The following is a 20,618-nucleotide window of genomic DNA, read 5'->3' as shown; positions in this document are numbered from 1 at the left end:
GCAACAGGCTGCATTTGACCTGCTTGTAGACACTGTAGTCACACTGTAGACCAAAGTAGCCTATTATTGCTTAATATATTCACTTTCTTATAAATGTAAAGTTGTTTTTATGAGCCTATCAGTGTGAACAGACCCCTAAAAAGCATGAGAAATCCATATTGATTTCTGGATACTTGACCAGAAAATGCTCTCTGACCTCCTCCAAGGAGGCACTCGGTCCTCAATATGCAATCCAAAGATTGACAAGCGATGAATGAGTCCTTATCTGAACCAAAAACAAACAAAAATACTCAGTTTGAGGCTCAGTATAACAGCCAACAAAGATAAACCCAAATGATGCCTCTTGCAACCAAGAGTTACCTCCCATAGTCCGTCCAGTGTGCTGCTGACGGCTGCAGGGAGTGACCAGCCTGGGAGCTGAGTGGTTTGATGGTGGGTCCACAGAGGAGACAGGATGGAGGTGGAGGACAATCCAAATCTGTAGAGTGGGTGAACAATGAATTGCAGACTTCAGGGTTGCCATCGACGAACACTCTCAGGACAGACTGGGCCTCTTCCACTGGTGAGTAAATTTGCATGCACACATTAATATTGTGCAGGCTGGATGTGGTCCACGGGCCGGCATTTGACAGTCACTCCTATAGAGTAATGTTGATCATAACCTTCATGTTCATGGTGCTTGGCTGTTCATACACTCAGCACAACAAGCTCCATTATCCTCGCACAGCATGTACAGAACAATATATTTGCTCTCAGTAGCTGCAATTTATCGACAGGTAGGAACAGGGTCTTTGTGGGGAGGAGACAGGAGTGTAGATGGATCTGCAGTAACAGCATCAGCTCTGCGAGAGCCTCGAGGGGAGCGTGACGACAGGCTTTTGTCTCCATGAAAATGCATACCTGATTAAAGAGGAGAGGCAGAGGTGGGGGCTGCCAGCTGAGCTCTGAGGCCATGAAATGTGAATATAAGATTTAAACCACACTCAGAGATCAGAGCTCTTCAGGAAAGTTCATTTTCAAAATGTCCAAGGAAGGCGAAAATTCAGTTTCCTTTTGGAAACACTCAGGTGTGAATGTCACGCTCTCACAGATGTGGATGAGTCAGGGTCAAGACGACCGCACACACACAGTGATCACACCTGTATTCGCACACACGCACACACGCACACACACACACACACACACACACACACACACACACACACACACACACACACACACACACACACACACACACACACACACAGGACCAACTCTTAAGCTTTATTTTTCTTCCTGGTGACTTCATCATGAGTCCTTTTCTTAACTCATTTCCTTCCTCCATTTAGTATGTTTCATCAGATGACCGTTTAGTCATCATTCACAGCACTGTCCTCTTGGTCCCAGTAACAGAGCTGAGTGACGTGCTGCTGATGAGTTTCAGACCAAGGAAACTGTTTGACTCACTCAAACTCAGAAATACAAAAACTCTGCAGAAGCGCACAACTGTGACTAACTACATTTTCTTTTCCGGGCTGTCAGACAATGTGAGCTGAACTGAGAAGAAGAGTTGGGTCTCTCTGCCCTCCGGCACTCAAACGGCTTCCTTCCACCTGTCAGATTGGGCTGCATTTATTTACTAAGGCGACAACCACAGCTGTGAAATCGGACAGAACGTCTCACACCTTTAGGCATATATTTCTATTGTTTTGGCCAACTCTGAGACCGTAGAGTATAAGTGCTGTACATGTGAGGGATTAACTAAAAGGAAGAGATTTTATTTAACTGAGATTAATTTAGTTTAGCAAATTAAACTGGCAGGAATACATGCTGCCAGGTTAACTATGATAAAACCAAATAAAGACAAAGTAATAAAGTATGGTGTCAGGAAAGAGGGAAACAAACAAAACTGAGGCAACTCCCCCAATCCACAGTCTCACAGTAATCCAAGTAATTCAAACCAGTAAAATATTTAGTACAAAACACCATAATAATCCATGAAAGGCTGCTTTATTATTTCAAATTAGTCAGCAGACATGCAGTTAATCTCACATGTTTCTTGTTATTGCTCCAGTAAACATGTACACATAGGCAATATGTTGGTGTCAGGACGCCTGCTGCACTCTGACCCTTCAGCTGACACTTCACTTGACCAATTAGGAGCTTCTTCATCATGTTCACGCCCAACAACAGCCCAGGAGAATCTCCACTGAACAAAGGGGCCTTGTTCTCTTCTTTTGTGTACATATGGAGCCTTCAGTGGGTAACAAATCAAGGAATTCAGCCAAATATGTCTGAATATTAACATAGATATTTATCTTGATAAATACAGTAAATGGCCTTTTGGGGAAAAGGCTTACACATACTGTTCAAAAAACATTTTCCCATTAATAAGACTCAGATATAGTCCTCTGCAGGCATCCATTTGCAGAAGAACATTCAGGTGGTCAAAAAACCCCTTCATCCTAAGTGTGTTCAGACTTCTATTACTCAAAACTAGAAGCACTTACAGTAAAGGAAAATATGTATTTTTATTTTGAGGTGAACTTTAATTTTTCATAACTTTAATTGTGGAGCTAAACCAGGAGGTTATTAGCCTAGCTTAGCATAAATCTCATGATCATATAACATTGAAGAGTAAGGACTATAAAAACATCTAAACTAACCATAGTGACATTTGCAGGTATGTTTTTACGATGCTAAATGGACTAGCTGACTAAGTACTGGACACGACATATATATGTGAGTTAGACTGAGAAGTTATCCGAGAAGCTGAATTGAGGCATAAGAGATCCGACAAAACGATTTCTGAAGAAGCTCAGCCATGTCAAGGAGAAACTGTGAGGAATAAAATGACATTTTTGTTATTTTCCTTTCCTCTGGGATCCTCTTGAAAGGAATCTAAAGAACCTCGCCACCATCCGCCACAGACAGCCACTGACTCATCCTGCATGAACACCGTCTTTCTATCCCGCATCCTTAGCCTCATGCTTGCACTGACCTCAGACCTGCGTTTGAAGTCGACGCTGTGGCTGCTATACAACCTGCTCAAAAGCATCTGGGTTACCTGTTGCCTAGCAACCATGCTAATTAAATCAGCCTTTCCTCCCAGTTATTACGAGTGATGGCTACCACAAAGAAATCAACTTGTTAGAAACTCTTTCATGCTGCATCAATTTGTGAGTCCGGTAAGGGGACTTGTTGTTAATGAATGTATCCATGGTGCCAACAATGGCTCCGACAGCGGTTTGGTGATTGATTTCCTCTAATGAAAATAAGCTTTGACTGCTGCATAATAAAAGGAGCCTATTGAATGATCAGGATTGTTGTGCATTTGAATGATGATTCACTTACAGCCTTCAGCAGCAACTCTTCACATTCATTTTAATGGACGTGAGTGAGGCTGCATGACATACCCGAAAGCTGTGGGGTTCACAACACCACGTTCTTAAAACGTCATCTTCAGCATGGGTGCAAGCAGGAAGCAGGAGTTATTATTCAAATGTTCTCATCACACTGGGTCTCTGCCTCCCAATTACCATGTAAGTCTCTCTGTTATGTTTGAAGGCTCCTCTCTCAGCCAAGGTCAGTGGCTGATAGGTCGTTAAAGGGTCTGGTCACAGTCCTTGCTGTGAACATTTGTCTACTGGAACAACCAAAATACAATCCCCATAAATACTGTGCACAGTCAGGCCTGTGGGTTATCCAGAGGTAAGAAGACCTGCATGGACCTCTGGTGACCTTGAAAGTACGAATGAAGAGAGAAGCAGTGTGACGTTGTTGTAGACCATCGGTCTTTGACACAGGAGGCTGTAGTGTCCTGTCCAATGCCTGCTGTCTGTCCCTCACCTAAGTAGATTTAGTTTCCTAAACTCAACCAAAACTGAGAGAGTGTTTATGTGGATAAATCTAAATGTAGTTATTCAGTTCACACACAAAAATCCATTCACTTCCATTGTTTTGGAGAGAGAAATCTCATAATCCCGAAGCCATCTGCACAGCTGGATACTATTACAGGTTAAGTGAGAAAATATTTTTCCATTGTTAAGTGGATGAAATGACCCTTTAAACCTCATATATACCTCATAAACACTCATATGTCTGTTTGTAGTCATTACGGTGTGTGCCCCTTGACCTCCAGCATCCTGGCGTCTGTGCTGGCGATGGTGCCGCACTGTGGCGACACGCTGCGTTTGTTTGTGACTGAAGAAAGGCCTTGAAGTTCTGAAGGACGCCTCTCCCCTGACTAACAACCTTTTTAAGTAGAACAGTAGAGCATCCAGGTTCTACAATAGCACATGTCCCGAAGCTGTTTGCCTCCTTAACACTGCAACACGTTTTTTAAAGCATTTACAGGACTTTGTCCAGGTGGTCATTCAGTACAGGTGCTCTTGTTTCATCCATGATGTTTGTTTGCGTTGGACTTTATTTTACCCTTTGTTTTAAGCTTGTATAATTACTGTACGGGTTGGACAATATCTGTCTGTGATGTGGCAGTGAAGTACTGACTACTGAATTTTGAATGTGGTTTCCCAGTTGGTGATCTGACTCACATATTAATGTTAAAAAGCATTCACTGTGTCGCTACTGATTAAACTGTTCTGTTCTGAGCAGGAACAATTGTTTTCTTTGCTCCTGAAGTTAATGGAATTTGGTTTTAATATTGAATTTGTTGCTGTAAACTGACCAAGCATGAGGGGACCCTGAATAAAAAAGAGTAGCGTCTCCTCTAATTCAAATGAGAAACACCAACAAGAAACATAATAACAGTGAAAAGTAATTAAAGGAAACATAAAACACATTTACTGTAAGTGTTATTATCTTTAAAGCCTTTTTGATTGAATTTCCATCTCTTACCTGTTGTGAGATAACTGTTTCTGCTCCTTAATAACACCACTGAATTGATGGTATCTGCTAACTTTTACTGCACCAGTAACACAAAACCATTTTCCACAGTGGACTCACCATGAAGATCATAACCAAGGAGAAAAAAACCCCAACAATGACGATCCCGGTGACGACATGAGTAATGCCTCTGACGACAATGCCTGCTTAGGTTACAATAAACCAAAGCTGATAACAAACCCAGTCTTTGTTCTATTGCCTCAAAAAGCTCCTCATGTGCTCCTTCTTACACAGACTGCAAAGAAGATTAGACTCTGCTTCTACATACTTGTACAGTCTGAATTGCAGCTGCTATAATATGCTATAATTCAAAATTATGCAACTGTGTCTCCGCTGCTGAATGAATCAGATGTTGTTCAATAAATAAAAAGCTAATAAAAGGTTTGAGATGACCTGGATTTGGGGTTTTATTGTTAACAGGCTGCTGGATGTCCAGACCCAGTGGTTATGCTGCTGACAGAATACATTAGAGCTTATGCGTGGGCAGTAAGCCTCTGATCTCTTATTAACATGTCTAGACGTTTACCGCCCCATCAGTCGCAAAAGCAAAGTCCTTGAAAACTGTTGCTTTCTCTGAAAAGTCACTGGAGGAAAATATATCCACTGGAGCTTTACTGCCCATGTGCTGTGGTAATGTAAGGACACAGTCTTTTATGGATATGGTGCATTATGTAGTGAAGGTTAAGTGGCACTTACTTAGTAGCTTTTCAGGAGCTTCAGGAGCTTTCAGTCCTACCACGCCATCTTTGCTGTAATGGTCATGGAATTGTACGCAGTTGCTCATGTTTCCATTTTCCACTTTAATGACTTCTCGTACACGTTGGCTTAAAAGCTCAAGTTAAAAGTCAATTCTTTACCTTGATGCTCAGCCAGTAATCAAAATTTAAACATCTATGTACGATTCAATGACAACTGGGCCAACTCCACCTGCTGATGAAGATCACTTGTTAGGATTGAACGCTCCAGAACAGCTGCTACATTGACCTGAGGGTGAGATCTGCTTCCACGGTTAAGGAAACTCAGTTATGATTTTGTTCAATAACTCACTTACAGGCTCCGTTTAAGAATTTCTCTACACATTTAATACTCATGACTGAATACGAAACAACGTTAAAGTTTTGATTGACAGTGCTGGCAACAAACAACCAATCGTAAATTTTGATTGGTGCACAGAAACACATGACCCATCTTCTGTGTAAATCAATACCCAAAGATATTTAAACTCACCTCTCTACAGTTTGTATATTAACAAACTGTTTCGCGGTTGTCAAGCTCTTAATAGCTGCAGGAGTAACAGACTTGTTTGAATAAGCCTTCAGTCAAATCAGGTGGAAAAAATGAGCCGAGGCCAGAATAGTGTTAAACGCTCACAGCAGAGAAAGTAACGATCTTCCTGTTTCGAGTGACGCTTTGAATTACCAACAGCATTTTGGGCTCCGTATTCGTAGAACAGCAGCTACTGTATTCTGCAAAAACTGTCCTAAAACACTCATTACCAAAGCAGATGAGTAACAATACACATATTACTCATATCTTTCCCACTTTTAAGTAGTAGCACTGGATGCTGTTTCCAGTCGGGCGTGACTCAATGTTGCTGATAACAGCAGGGGTAGGATGCAGCATAGATTCTGGTTCTTTGTGGACATAGCAGGGGATTGTGGGTTGCCCCCGAAGGGAGTTACGGCTTGACAAATATTTGAAGTGCAGCCCGGCTCTGTTTACCTCAGCCAAAGCCTCAGGATGAGGCTGCTACGACTGAATTATGCATCAAAAAGAAGACGGAGCCGACAGTCAGAGTCAGAAAAATTTAAAATTGAAAACATTTCACAGAGCTTCTGATGATATAAAAATACTTTTGCTCTCATTTGCTTTATTTTACAGTCATTCAAATGAGCAATTGATTTTCAGGAAACCTGGGCGAAATCAATAAGATTGATCTGAGAAGACTACAAGATCCCCAGTCTGGATGATTGCTTTTCTTTCTTACTTTCATCAAAACATACTGGAAATATTCTTGTTTTTTTCCTTTCTATTTCATGCACTTTGTGTTCCAGAAAACAAGTCTTAACACTCAGTTAAACTCTGAATATTTCACACTTTTATAACATGTACTTGCATACTGTACATCGGCATTTTCCATCTTATCGAATCCACTTTCAACATTTAAAGTACAATTGACAAAAACACCTACCACATTAGAAGAAATGGGGATATTCCAAAGGTGAGGGGGGAAAAAAGGCCAGCAAAGGCCAAATGTTGAAGTAAAACTTGTCAAACATGGTTACAAAAAACAGTCCCAGAAAGGGTTTAGTGAAAGGACCGACACTGAGAAGTGTTCATTTACAGAGTGCAATCACAGCATAACCATCTTACAAAATGTTTTGTTAGGAGGTTCAATGTCCTCCCTTGATTATTTGCTATGGAAATATATTACTCCATATCAGTGCATCTCTCAGAATAATTGGATTTGTACAGGGTGTTCATTTACCTACTGATGCTGGCTCTAATCAGAAAAGGCAGATACAAAATGTTATCTGCCTTCTCAATCATGTAGCCATTGCAGGAGTCCTTAATCATGGAACTGGATGTGTCCAAGTTGTAGTGCAGTTGGAATAAGCAGACATATTTCTCACAGCATTGTAAATATTTGATAACAAATTGATTTTAGGTCAGTGAGGAAGCTGCAGTGCCTCAGGTGTTTGGCGTTTGTGCAGTTAAGTGGGAAACCTGAATAGTGGAGCTACTACTTCATCTGAGGAAAAAAGCTTGACACATCAGTAGTCAAGGCCTGGTCAACCCAGGAGACCTGCCCTGTACATGAGTTGTGTCCAGTGTTGCACAACGGTGGCCAGCAGGAATCGTTCATGGGTCCACAGTGGGGATGGTGCTGACTTTGTTGTTCCGGCTGATTCTCCGTTCAGGCCGCGGCCTGGGCAGTTTGGTCTGGATCAGCTCCTCAGGTGTGTTACCCAATGGAGGCAGCAGCCTCTTCTTGCTGTTTCTGGTCTCTGGTAACCACTGAGGCGGCAGCTCGAAGGGTCCAAAACCAAACTGTGTGGAGTCTTCAGCTTCTGTAGGTGTAGCTGGTGCCACCTGAGATGAAGAGGCATAAGCACATGTGTGGACCGGAGAGGCCCGGGGCACTACGATTGAAGGAGGGGCTTCCTTGGTGATGACTAGCAGAGGGTCTTTTTTGGTGATCCCCTCCACTTTGAGGCTCCCCAGTCTTGACCCACCCTTGTGGTCCTCTTTGGGTCCAGAGCAGCCTCCTGATCCTTGAGAAGGTATCTCATTCTCTACATCCTCTTCTTCCTCTTCTTCCTCAGAGGGCCTGAAGATCTGCTGCTGGCCGATGTTAAACATCTCCAGAAGCTGGCTCCCAGACCGGCCGGCTGTCTCCAGTCCCACCGGCTCCCCGATCACTCCCTCTGCTCCCAAAGAGACCAAACCCCCGGTGCTGACCACGTTACGGCGGCTGTAACGTCTGTGAATCCTGGCCAGCAGGTCCAGCCAGCTATGACGAGCTGAGCGGTTAACAGTTAGAAACAAAAGCGGATTGGTGAGCAGGGACACCTTGGGTAGCCAGAGGGCTGTCAGATACAGTGAGACGGGCAGCTCTTTAGAGTCTGCCAAAATGGTGCGATAAACCACCAAGGCCCCATAGGGGGCGCTGCAGGCTGAGAAAGCCAGCACCACAGCCAGCAGGGTGGCGTGTAGCTCAGCCTCTCTCTGGGACACATACGGGATGGAGATGCTGTTCTGGGGAGTCCGCAGCGCCGCTATTATCACCTTCTTCTTCTGGCTGGCACTGAGCGCTCTGCGGATCAGCAGCATGAAGAGGAAGACCAGAGCGAGGGGGAGGATCACCGTGGTGACGTTGTAGATCAGCACGTACACCATGTGGCCCAGGGAGCGGGCGTGGTCATCTGAACAGGACGAGGTGACGTACACATCCGTCACATTGGTCACAGCGAACACAGGGAGGCTCGCCACCGCCGCGTGGACCCAGATATAGATGACCAGATCTCGGGATCTTGCATCTGAGATCTTCCTCTCTAACGGGTACAGCACAGAGTAGTATCTAGATACAAAAAGAAAATCATTTCAGCATAGACGTTTGCATTTAGGCCTTTTTCACAATAAGAATTAACATTAATGATGTCTGAATTCCATTTATTCAGTTTCAGGGCCCTGGTATTGTTCACGCTGGCACACTGTAAAGGCTTAATGGGACACTTGACTAAAGCAGAGGAATCGTTAATATTATTAGCAACTGTGCTTTTCTTTTTATGACAAGTCAGAGTGTCTGCTCTTAGAGGGGCCTGTTGGCTGGAAATAAAAAGTGAATGCACCTAAAATAACCACATCAGTACCAGAAGCTTTAGTATCTTGCTCTGAAAATACATTTCCACTATTTTCAGTGGGAGAGACAGTACAAACCCGGATATTCATGCACTCATTATATAAGATGAAATACTGACAAAATGGAAATAGGTGTAGCTGTTTTTCAGGTTTCTTCTGCAGACACCAAATTCATCCTGCAGCCACTTAACACATGTATGGTGTTACTGTATTGCAGGGGCTTAACTGGAGCTCTTCTGTGTGGTGTTTTTCTATAAAGACTGAAAATGTAATAAATGCATCTGTAAAAAAAAAAACTTAGACAGGGAAAATATAGACAAATATGAGTTGAGAAAACACATTTTTGCAAATAGAAGCTTTGAATGTGCCTACAAAAACTCAACTAATGATCAGTCAATTAAAAAATATAATCTGCAACATAAAATCCCGTAAATCCCTGGGATGGAGGGACTTTCTTTCCATTTATCTGCAGTGTTTTGCCTTGTTGTTATACCTTATGCAGAACTTGTGTGGGTGTTTTTTAATGCACACAAACAAACACATAACTATATCTCTTGCATCTGTATAACAGATAATAGTATGTAGATTGTCTTGCTTCATATTCTGTTTGTTACTAATAAGCAAAACAAATTCTGTGGAGGCCTTGCTTATTTCCCTGGATTGCCTCTTCATCACCACATGCAAGTGTATGAGTGTGTGTGTGCATGAGTCTGTCGCTGCTGCAGCCTGCCTGTACATTCACAACCTCGACTGCCCTCCTTGAGGATAAATAATTCATTGCTTTGATAGCATTCTGACTGTATTAGTTGCTATGGAGGCAATGTAATCTGTGTAGCAGTGAAGCTAAGGCTGAGATGAGGCTGCAAGAATGCAGGATCTGAATGCAATCATTATGGAAAAAATAAATTAAACACACACTTCAATTTGTTATACTGAACTCAGTGTGGTTATGCTGAAGTCCTGCATGGAAGCAATCATATGAGGAGCTTCCAATATTAGTTTCTTTGCACTGACGTCATATCTAGTGTCTGATGCATTTTCGTACATGCTGACTTTATGAATAAAACATTCAGAACGAGGCTTCTGTGCTCCAAACTAGTGCAGCAGGCAAACAGCAGGAATTTTATATGTGCTTATGCTATTTTTTATGCAAAAGAATTGGAGCTAACGTTGTGTAGTGTTATCACTGGTATTTGCTGTCGGAGCTGGCAGATTGTGGCATGTGGTAAGAGAATTTTTGGCTAGCTTGCTAGCAGTTAGCTTGTGGCTACAGTAATAAGCTAGTTGGCCCGACCAGTAGTCAAGTTTCTAAAGCCAAATATTTGCAAATACTATACTGTAATGTAACTTGTGGCAATTTCTTTTACCAAAAAAGAAAAAATCTTATTAAGATCTTTTGTATTTTGTAGATTAGTAGCAGAAGCAGCAACAGTAAGTAAGCTAGTAGCAGGCAGGGGGTTAGCAGCCATTATGGACATCATGTTCATCAGTCATGTTTTAATCACATAAGAAGGAGTTTTTTCTATGATTTTCAATTTTGTGGTCTGATCTTTTTTAGACTAAATATTAGGTTTGAGATGAGAAACACATATTAAAGTTAACTCAGTTAGGGTTTAGTGTCTGAAATTAGATTATTGGTCGTGTACAACAGACTTTAAACATTTAGACAATTTCCCAGGGAGATACAATTTGCAGAAAATGAGTTTTTTAGTACTGGTTGGCGGCTAAAAATTATTAATGTATTTCTAAACATCTGGTTAGCTCTGCTATTAAGGATAACAGAAGTAGCTACAGTACTGGGAGGCTTACTATTTTTGTTACTAATGGTAAACAAAAATACTGTTTCAAAAGGTTGAAATTTATAAAGCCGCAAATAAAATGAAAAATGCTAGTAGAACTAAACCTTGCTTCCAGGTCACTAAGGGCATGATTAGCATTATGTTTAAAAAGCAGTGAGTGTGTGAGACCCTCTGTGGGCAACAGCCTCCATCTCAGGCTGCTTCTTGCTGCAGCTTTCAGCCCCACAGGGAGGCTGCTCAGCACGGCGTATACACGCTCTATCGACCCCGAACCCCTCTCGTCCACGCCACAGGGTGCAGATGGTGATTGAAAAAGACTTTCTCCCCTCCAAGAAACAATCTTCCAGAGTTTAGCCCCAGTTGCTGCTCCACTTGTGCACCATGAATGCTTGTACTCACACGTCTCCATTTTCAGGGAATTTCTCCCACTGACTCAGCCAAGCAGCGTATTGATGAACTGATCAGAGAATTGATTTAGACCATCCACCTCTCTGAAGTGGTACTTTCAAATCCTGTGAAGTGAGTGGGAGGTGCCCACTAGCCTCTTGCAAACACATATTCAAAGTCACTGGTTATTATTGCAGAAAAACAAAACATCACTCTACCTACTCAGTCCCCTTTTGGTTTTTTAATTATCTATGACTAAAAATGCATTATCTCTCTCTACTTTAACTGTGTGTATAAGCATGTTTTCTACACTCACCTGTCAAGTGCGATGGCACTGAAACTAAGCACAGTGACCGAGCAGAAGAGCTTATGGAGGAACTTGAGGGCCTTGCAGAGCAGCAGAGTGTGAAGCCACCAGCAGCAGCGAGGGCTGACTCCGAGCGCAACATCGAAGGGAACGCAGACCAGGCCGACGCAGATCCCCGAGCACGCCAGGTTCTTGATGAATCGGTTGGTCACAGATTTAAAGACGTTTGTGCAACAGGTGCACCACAACACCGTGGCATTTCCTGTGGGGGGAGGAAAAAGGTGCTTTAGAATAATACATGCCATTATTTTTGCAGCCTGAAGTCACTGGTGTCCACTCCAAACACTGGTGTTAATCCATCCTTTAACAACTGAAATATTTACAAAGGTCGAGTCTCTGGATCATTCTGTATCCTCTTCACATGCTTGTTTAGCACCCCACCCCCCCACCCCCCCACCCCCCCATCCCCACCCCCAGCACTCCACTTTCCTCCAACAGTCCAGATAGAAAATAGTTAGGTCGCCTAGAGACTCCAAATTGCACATTGGTATGAAAGAAGGATGACTGTCTGTCTAATCTATGGGCGTTAGCACAGACGGACGGATGATTTATCCACCGCGGCTTTCAGACTTCCATCAAGCACAGAGACTGTGATTGAATAAATTAAGGAATAAAGGATTGCATGGAGGAAGAGGTTAAGCTTTAACCACATCATATATCTAATAATGTATTGCTTCCAATGCTTTTGGGGGGTATAACTTCTGAAGGAACACTGAAAGAAGGGGTGCATTTGTTTGGCTGTTGAGTTTAAATATCAACAATCTTCAGAACTGCAGACCCCATGAAATGCTGACCCCACCTTTAAATAGCGCATACAAATGTTTTATCATTTTGATTTTTACCCATAAACTACTGCAGGTAGAAATCCTAAAGAGCTCTTTGCAGGGTGAAGAAATCAACTGAACCTTAAATGAGTGAGACAGCACACAATCAGGTGCAAGCAGGGAAACTGTGGCATTTTGAAGATCCCTCCATAATTTAGAGCAATGAGACAGCGATGATTGTTAATTAGGTTTAAAAAGGTGAAGTTTATCCTCCCTGTGGTGCACCGACTGATGTCAGGTCACACTGGGACATGTGTGATAGCAGCCTCTCGAAATGCAATTACCCCCAGAGTGCTAGCAGCGCTCTCATCGTCAGACACAGAGAGAGATCTTCTTAAGGTTGTTTGTGCCTGATGTCTGTAAATGTTAAAAACAGTCCAAAGTCAATCTGAGAAAAACACTCATCATCAATGTGCTGAACTATAAAAGCAAGATTAGATATAAAATTCAATCATCGTGGATTGGGTGGTTGAAGTTTGGCCTGTGAGCTTTTAGACGGAGCTGGAAGAAGCTGCTTTTAGGGGAACATGATGTGCTTTAGCGCTTGTTTCTAACTGTGCAGGATTTCGAGAACACTGTGTTACAGAGCAGCACACGGGAGAAGTATTTCGGGGAAACCCTTCTGTAGCATTAATCAATGATCAGCCTCTGCGCTCTGTGAAGCTGACTCACATGGGATAATGAAACGTAGCTGTTTAGAATGCAGCATTATGTGGAACACAAAAGGATGTTTACAGCAGAGATGTATTCAGACTCCTACATGTACAGAATCGACTACACTGACACTGTCACTTTTGTTTATTGTGGCTAATGAAAACGAGGGAAAAGAATAGGAACAATGAGAAGAGATGAGAAAAAGGCCTCCACCTCCTCCAAACCCAATGACATGACACGTCCTTTGTCGCTGCCTTGAGAAAAAATCCATTAGTGTTTTCTGATCTGGCGCCCCTATTGTCAGCACAACATCATTTGCCAGTGCTCTCACAAACGATTTGCATATGACTGTTACAGACAGAAAGTACTTGGCAAGAGGAAGCCGGTGATCATCGTTAAAAGGTACCGACGTTGGCTGTTAATCGAAAACGGGATGCGAACGGCGAAAAGTGTGTCAAACACACTTTGCATCCACCTTGATATTCTTCCAACAAGTTTCTGCTGTTATCACAATGTCATGCCAGTTCAATCTTTGCTTCTGAGTGCCAGAAGTTCAGATTTGTGGGACCAACAGGAGTCCTTGTCAGGAAAATGCAAACATTAGTCATTTCAGACCAACAGGCAGACAAGAGCGTCACCACCAGACGAACCTCAGATTATGTTCACGGCCAATGTGTTGAAAATTCCTAATTTTCCCAAAGAGGATTAATAATGTAATTCTTATTTTTAATGTAATGTAATGTTGAGGATGCTAACATGTTGATGCTAAGCAAATACAGTGTTCTCTGTCTTAGTTTAGCATGCTAGCATTTGCTAATTTGAACGAAACACAAAGCACAGCTGCAGCTGGGAACGTCATTAATTCTGCAGGTATTTGGCACAAACCAAATAATTGGGCAAAATAAACTTTTGACCTGAAGATGGCGCTAGAGGTAACATCAAGGGATCGCCAAAGTTATTTTAATTCATTCTCTGGGGGACATGAATGAGTGCTTTAAATTTCATAGCCACCATTCAATCCATCATGTGTTATTATGTTGTATTGTGATGAAACATCCGTCTTAATCAAAACGCATTTTCAGGCACAGCAGGTTTATCCTGTATTCAATCCCTGATCATTGTCAGTGTTTGCAAATCACTGGAGGTAATATTAGTATATGGAGGGCTCTTGACGGGAGCTGTGAGTACACTTCAGTACAGCTGCAATGGTGCGATGTCACACCTTCCCTGTGGGTGCAATACCAGTGATGCATGTGGGATCACAGGTCCAACACAATATTTAAGATTAGAAAAACATGTTCTGCTAATTTTTAAGAATTAACCACATAAACAAAAAGAGGGAGTGTCCATCTCTTTCAGACGCTAATTAAGAAGTAACATTATGCATTTGCGCAAGAGTGTGAGGTTATTAAGAACTATGAAAGATCTAGAATGATAGATAGATCTATGAGAATAAAGGTTTTTGAGCAGTCTTTATCACTAAAGTGTTATGAAGGTCTTTTCATAACTGCATCTAACTATTGAAATATGTCCTCATAAGAGACTTCATGCAGACAACATCGGGACTTTCTTTCACGCCGGAGCTTCTTGCACTGTCTGACAAATCACTTTGTCCTTTTGTGCCTGAAATACTCACCTGGCACTTCAGGGACACCTTGGCAACCATACTCACAGCAGCCAATGGGGAGAAAGAGCAAACACTAAACATGATTGCTTTTTCCACTTAACAAATGGCAGCCCAAGTACAGGTAGCAACACGAAACACCCCAATACAACGGAAAGGCTACCTCTGTCTGCCTCACGTCACACATGCAAGTAAGTTGTGTCATCTGTGGATTGGTGTTAATGAGCTGCTGTTATCGGTGAGGGCTTTCAGAAATAAGACTCATCCAGGAGTCTAAACATAGCAGCATGTGCTGTTAAAATTCAAAGTGTGAAACATTATTAGCACGCTTAACACCTTCTTACTTGTATCCCCGTGGTGTTATAATTACTTCAGTTTCAATGAAAGACTTTATGAATGGTAATCAACAGAGAGCCAGATATGCACATGGACCACATACTGCAGTAATATTAGCCGGTGCCACGCACTTTGTGGCAAGTTAATTAGATTTACAGTCAAACTCTGATCTGGAAAAACTGATAATTGTCTCTGCTTATTAATTGGAATGTTCTAAACTGGAAAGAAAAGTTCAATATTTTGAGAAATATATTTATTTGCTGTCTTGCTGAGCGTCAGATGATATTAGATAGATTGATATGTCCTCCATGTCTGTGCTTTAAGTACAGAGGAGGCTGTTAGCTTAGCTTAGCATAAAGACTGGTGGAGGGAGGAACAGCCAGCCTAGCTTTCTCCAAAGTTCAAAAGTTGGGTGCTTTTTGAACAGTTTCTTGACAAACAACAGTAAATGCATCCATCGATCACTTCTGTGCAGTTGTTTCAGCTGTAGCACAGGTTGCCAGATAAGGGCTGTGGCTAATATAGGTGTCTGTCCAGACACAATGCTATCACATCTGGCGACCCTGAAGTCATGACAAGACGCCAGAAAGTCTCCAAAAGCATTTTTGCTACAAAGCAAACAAACAAGTTGAGAACATTAACTTAGGTGTTTCCTCCTGCTTGCAGTCATTACGCTAAGCTAAACTAAGCTAAGCTAAGCTAAGCTAAGCTAATCACCTGCTGAATGCAGCTTCATATTTACTGTACAGATATAAGAGTGGTATCAAACTTCTTATCTAATTCTCACATAGAGAGTAAAAAAGTATATTTATTTTGTAAATGATGTTTCACTCTTTATCCTGGTGGCTTATGGGTAAAGCTTGTTGGAAATTTGAAGTGAAGTTATCAGTGAGGTCCAACACAACCCAATGGGCATTAGTGTGTTTGTTATGAAATTACTGTCTCAAGCAGAAGGAACCAAACATATACAACTTAACCTTTTAAACACGGACGTGCACTTTTGTTCAAAGCCACAAAACTTTTAAGATCCCAAATATGTGAGGCTGAATTCTGGGGAAATGTGCTGAATATAAAGCCTCAGCCTTCAATCTGAATATGTGAATAAACCTCAAATTGCTTCAATGATCTGGAACAAGCCAGCACAGAATACACTGTATGATACTCTCAGACTGTGTGGAAAAAGCTCCTCTTTGTGTAAATTTGATAAAACTTCATGAGCATAACACAAAGTGCACACACTAACAACACTGCCAACCATCCGCATCAGCGCTACAACCTGAATGAGCACTGCTTGTCGTCAGAGTGAGACCTTTTATGCGAGTGTGTGGTTTAAATAACATGAGGTCACGTTTTCTTCTCACCTCTTCACACCTCTGTGCGTCACAGAAGTTGAAGCATTTATTTATAGCCGTGTTTTTCGTGTCCACGTGTCGTGATTTTGTATGTTAGCCTGTTCATGCATTCTGGTTGTTCGTGTTCTAAGTCTGCTGTAATTTCAGACCCTGTTCTCCCACCTGCCGGCCCTTCCACCAATACAGTCGCCTCACCTGTTTCCCATTCCCTGATTAGCTCCCTCTGATATATACTGGCCCATCTCCACTATGCCTGGATTTTTCCTTAGCATGACCCCTTATTCCTTTGATTTCTGTGTCATTGTACCTTTTTTCCAGCCTCCTGTCTCATCAACTTCCTCAAGTTCTTTTGTGTTTTTTGAACTGTGACGCCATGCATCATGTATCTGATTTGCGAGCATCATACATTACCTGATCTGCAGAGATGCTAACATAAGTGACCCCTGGCTGCATTCACCAAAGCTCTGTCTAAGATTTGGACAGCGCAAATACTTTGGCCATGGATTGCTGGCATGTTTCACTCATTCATACAGATTTGCTTTTGGAGATGAAAAGAAATTAGTGCCAACAACAAACAAAAGTGCCAACATGATGGAAACAACATATATTGTGCATCACTGATGACCATAAAAAAGATGTATCCTGGCTTTTACTACTGAACAAAAACCTTTGTTGTTGTCGTAAGAAGTGGCTCGGCTTGATATTTTTGGAAAATCTACACCTCAAAGACGAGCCACCATCACTTTTATTATTCATTGTTTATTCTCTGGGTTATTTCCAGTAATGGTGAGAATTACCTGTTGATGAAAGCTCTTTGATTTTGATCTTTTTTTAAGTGACTGCAGTCTCCAATCACCCTTTCAATGAGTGCTCAAATGGTGACTGTTCCTGAAACTGATTCAGATGTGTATTGACTGACGCTTTCCATAATCAGTGGTCTCACACTCACACACACTTGGATATGTAAGGGCATCTTTTTCATTTTACTCTCCTGAGAAGATTATTCATCAGCAAAGGGCAGCTCTTATTTTTGTTTCCAATATTTCTGTTTATATTTTGCAGATATTTGCAGATCCTGTCAGACTGTGTCTTGTTTGATGCTAACACTAGGAGACGCCAAAATCAAATTTAACATTTGCAACAAAACACTGAATTAGCAGTTGCAGTAGCAGCTTCAGTTCTACAGCTATTGCTTTCTTTACATCCCATTGCTTTCATGTACTGTGGGGAAATCTGCCCATTTGGACCCTGCCACACTGCACTGCACAGCAGGTGGTGGTCTGGAGTCTGAGCAGTAGTCATTCATTTCTTGCCCGTTTTGGTTGTCAGTTTCACCATATTTCATCATTTTGAACTATTGGAGGAAGCTGTGCAAAGTCCATCGTCTAACTGAGTCCATACTTTTCCAAACAGCAATCATGGCTGAGCGTGTTTTTTGCAGCGGGGAGTCAGATGTTGGACGTTTCAGCCACATTTGTGACAAATAACACATTCATATTAGGCAGGAGGATCGTGCTTCTGGCTGCCGATAAGATGGAGGGGATGTCAAAGCCAGGACTGTGTGAGACTGATGTGCTGGTGCGGTCCATCAATTCACACGGCTCCTTCCTCACTTCCATCATCATCGGCAGCCTGTGTGTCTGCTGGCACGAGCATAGAGCCAGTACAGATTCAGCTTGAGAGAAGCTAAAAATGTGTGCGGTAAATCATTGCTACTATTATTTTCCAATTTCATGGTGAAATACGTAGCCGACACCTGTCAGGTTTGCCTCCACAGCCCGTACCAACAATCAATCCACTTTAATGAAAGAAGGCAAGCAAATACACATTCTAAGTTTTGCTTAAATCTATATTTGCTTCTTGTATGTTATTGTTTTGGTGTTTTATTAACATATGAATGTAATTCTGCTTAGCATCAAATAATCAAGTTAGCTTCAAACTAACGAATGAGTGCCAAACACACACACAGGACCAAACAGGATGATTAGGTCTCCAGTTAATCATGCCCATGGACAGCAGCAGTGCTACAGGGACACAGGAGCGTTTTATAAAGACCAAAGAACTGGTGCATGTAATCTCAAAATAACAGCAGGAAGTGGAGTTCATTGTAATGAAAATATGGAGGATGTGCACAGCAAGTCTGACCAGGTGCAGGCTGAATAAAGGGATTATTACCACCTGTCATGGGTAAAGTCGTGCAACGCAGCATCCTTTAGGAAAAATACGTACATCCCATACTGTCACGGGTAGTGAAGTTCAAATTTGGGGACACTTGACATGAGAGAGTTTGGAGAGGGGGGCTGTTGGGTGGTGTTACAATGTCTGCAATTTAACAAGGGGAGGGTAACATTAATATGGTAACATGGCTAAAAGGGCACTGACCAGTGGTTTGAATAGACAGCACATGTGTTTCAGATGTAAGACCTTCAGGCTATTAAGGTGAACAAAATTCTGTACAATTCAATTCCAGGTCTGACAGTAGCCATCTTTTCAGGTGGAGAAAACATCATACTGCTGCCTCCTGCTCACCCCAAGTCATTTAAGATCTGATGGTTAGGTTACTTTCACTAATTTCCTCTGATATTTTAATGATTTTGGCACGGAGGGCGTCCCCATAAGAGGCTTCCCCTGACCCAGATTTAGGAATCAAACTGTGGCTCATGAAAACATGAAGCAAGTGAATGTTTTAATCCAGAAATTCAGTTTTATGATCCTGTTTTGCCTCATCTGATGGATTCTTGGGGCCTTTCTGTCAATCATGCATAATTATTAAAACCATTCGATATTCAGATGACTTACCGAGTAGCGAACTTATGAGGATGAGAACCTGAACGGTGGTGGTGAAGTCCCGGTAGGCTTGCTCTCGGATGAGGCGCTGCTGCTCATCCAGCCCGGTCCCCTCGGCAGGTGGGCTGCTGTCCCACCGGGTCGGCGGGCTCGAGGCGTTCAGCAGATCCAGCCTTAGGTGGGCTGCTGTCAAATTGGCTGCACCGTCCCCGACCGTCGCAACCCGGCTATCCATGTCGGTTCACCTCGCGATCCTGACGGTTTTCTCTCTGTTTTAAGAGGGCTGGCGGGATGTGAGCAGCCAGTGCTGAAGAGGCATTTCTTACCACCGCTGGGCTACTTGTGGGGACGACGACGACGACGATGATGATGATGATGGCTTGCAAGAAAAAATCTACAAAATGCTATGCAGAGATGTCAGTGGAGATGTAAGACGGGCACAGGTAGGCAATGCGCGCAGATGCCAGCGATGAGGTGATGTTCTGCCGGTAAATATGTTGCATTAGGAAAAAACATGGTGTAAGAATCATACATCAGAGCACAGAGAAATAACCAGCTGAGGATGCAGGTCCCATCATTCCCCAAATCGGATGCATGGAAAGAAATCCGTGCGCAGGGAGCCTGGCTGGATGCTGCTCTCTGACACCCGGTGCACCTAAAACCACACCGGGTTGCCAAGTGTCCATTCCGTGAAGGAAGCTTGCAGCGGCGGGAACACACCAGCATCACCTCTCGCCGTCCGTTAAAGCAGATTGAGTCTGTCAGGCTGTTACTCCCACTGCCAGTCGCACTGTCAGACGCTGTTTATTGGTAGACTGAGTGGACTGAATATCTCACAGTGTGAGGTGCAAGACTGGAGAGGAGAGCCCCTCCTCTTCTCATGGCACCAAGAAACTCCACTGAATCTTATGAATGACAAAGAAGAGGGAGGAAGAGGAGTGTGAGCAGATGATACACTGATCAGTGATAAAATGGGCACACCTCCCACAGAGGTCCTCACCCAAAAACACAGAAATCTGCTGCTTTTCAGAAAAACCTTGTTAGACAATTTAGACACATTTTACAATGAGGAGCACTGCTAATCTGTCTTAATCCCAGAAGGTTGTTCTCAGCCACAGACAGGTAACCTACCATCGCTGCACATGAGGTTTCCCCTCAACAACAAGCCTGATGTTGTCTCACTCAGTCTGTTCTCTCACAGGAGCTTGTGACATTCCTCTCTGGTTTGCTGAAAATGGCAAA

General features: G+C 42.7%; 1 protein-coding gene across 1 annotated transcript; it reads right to left on the bottom strand.

Annotated features, from left to right (window-relative positions):
- Positions 1–6,676: 6,676 nt before the first annotated feature.
- Positions 6,677–20,202, bottom strand: gpr176 (G protein-coupled receptor 176). Its single transcript, XM_070987436.1, has 3 exons — positions 19,389–20,202; positions 11,749–12,001; positions 6,677–8,965 (listed from the first exon to the last, which is right to left on the bottom strand). Exons 1-3 carry the CDS (start codon positions 19,609–19,611, stop codon positions 7,747–7,749), a joined length of 1,695 nt encoding a protein of 564 aa, XP_070843537.1. The 5' UTR covers positions 19,612–20,202; the 3' UTR covers positions 6,677–7,746.
- Positions 20,203–20,618: the final 416 nt, after the last annotated feature.

The sequence above is a fragment of the Chaetodon trifascialis genome, chromosome 19 (assembly GCF_039877785.1).
Source record: "Chaetodon trifascialis isolate fChaTrf1 chromosome 19, fChaTrf1.hap1, whole genome shotgun sequence".
Lineage (NCBI taxonomy): Eukaryota > Metazoa > Chordata > Actinopteri > Chaetodontiformes > Chaetodontidae > Chaetodon > Chaetodon trifascialis.
The sequence above is the reverse complement of the archived record's forward strand: the minus strand, read 5'-3'. Positions and strand labels throughout refer to the sequence as shown.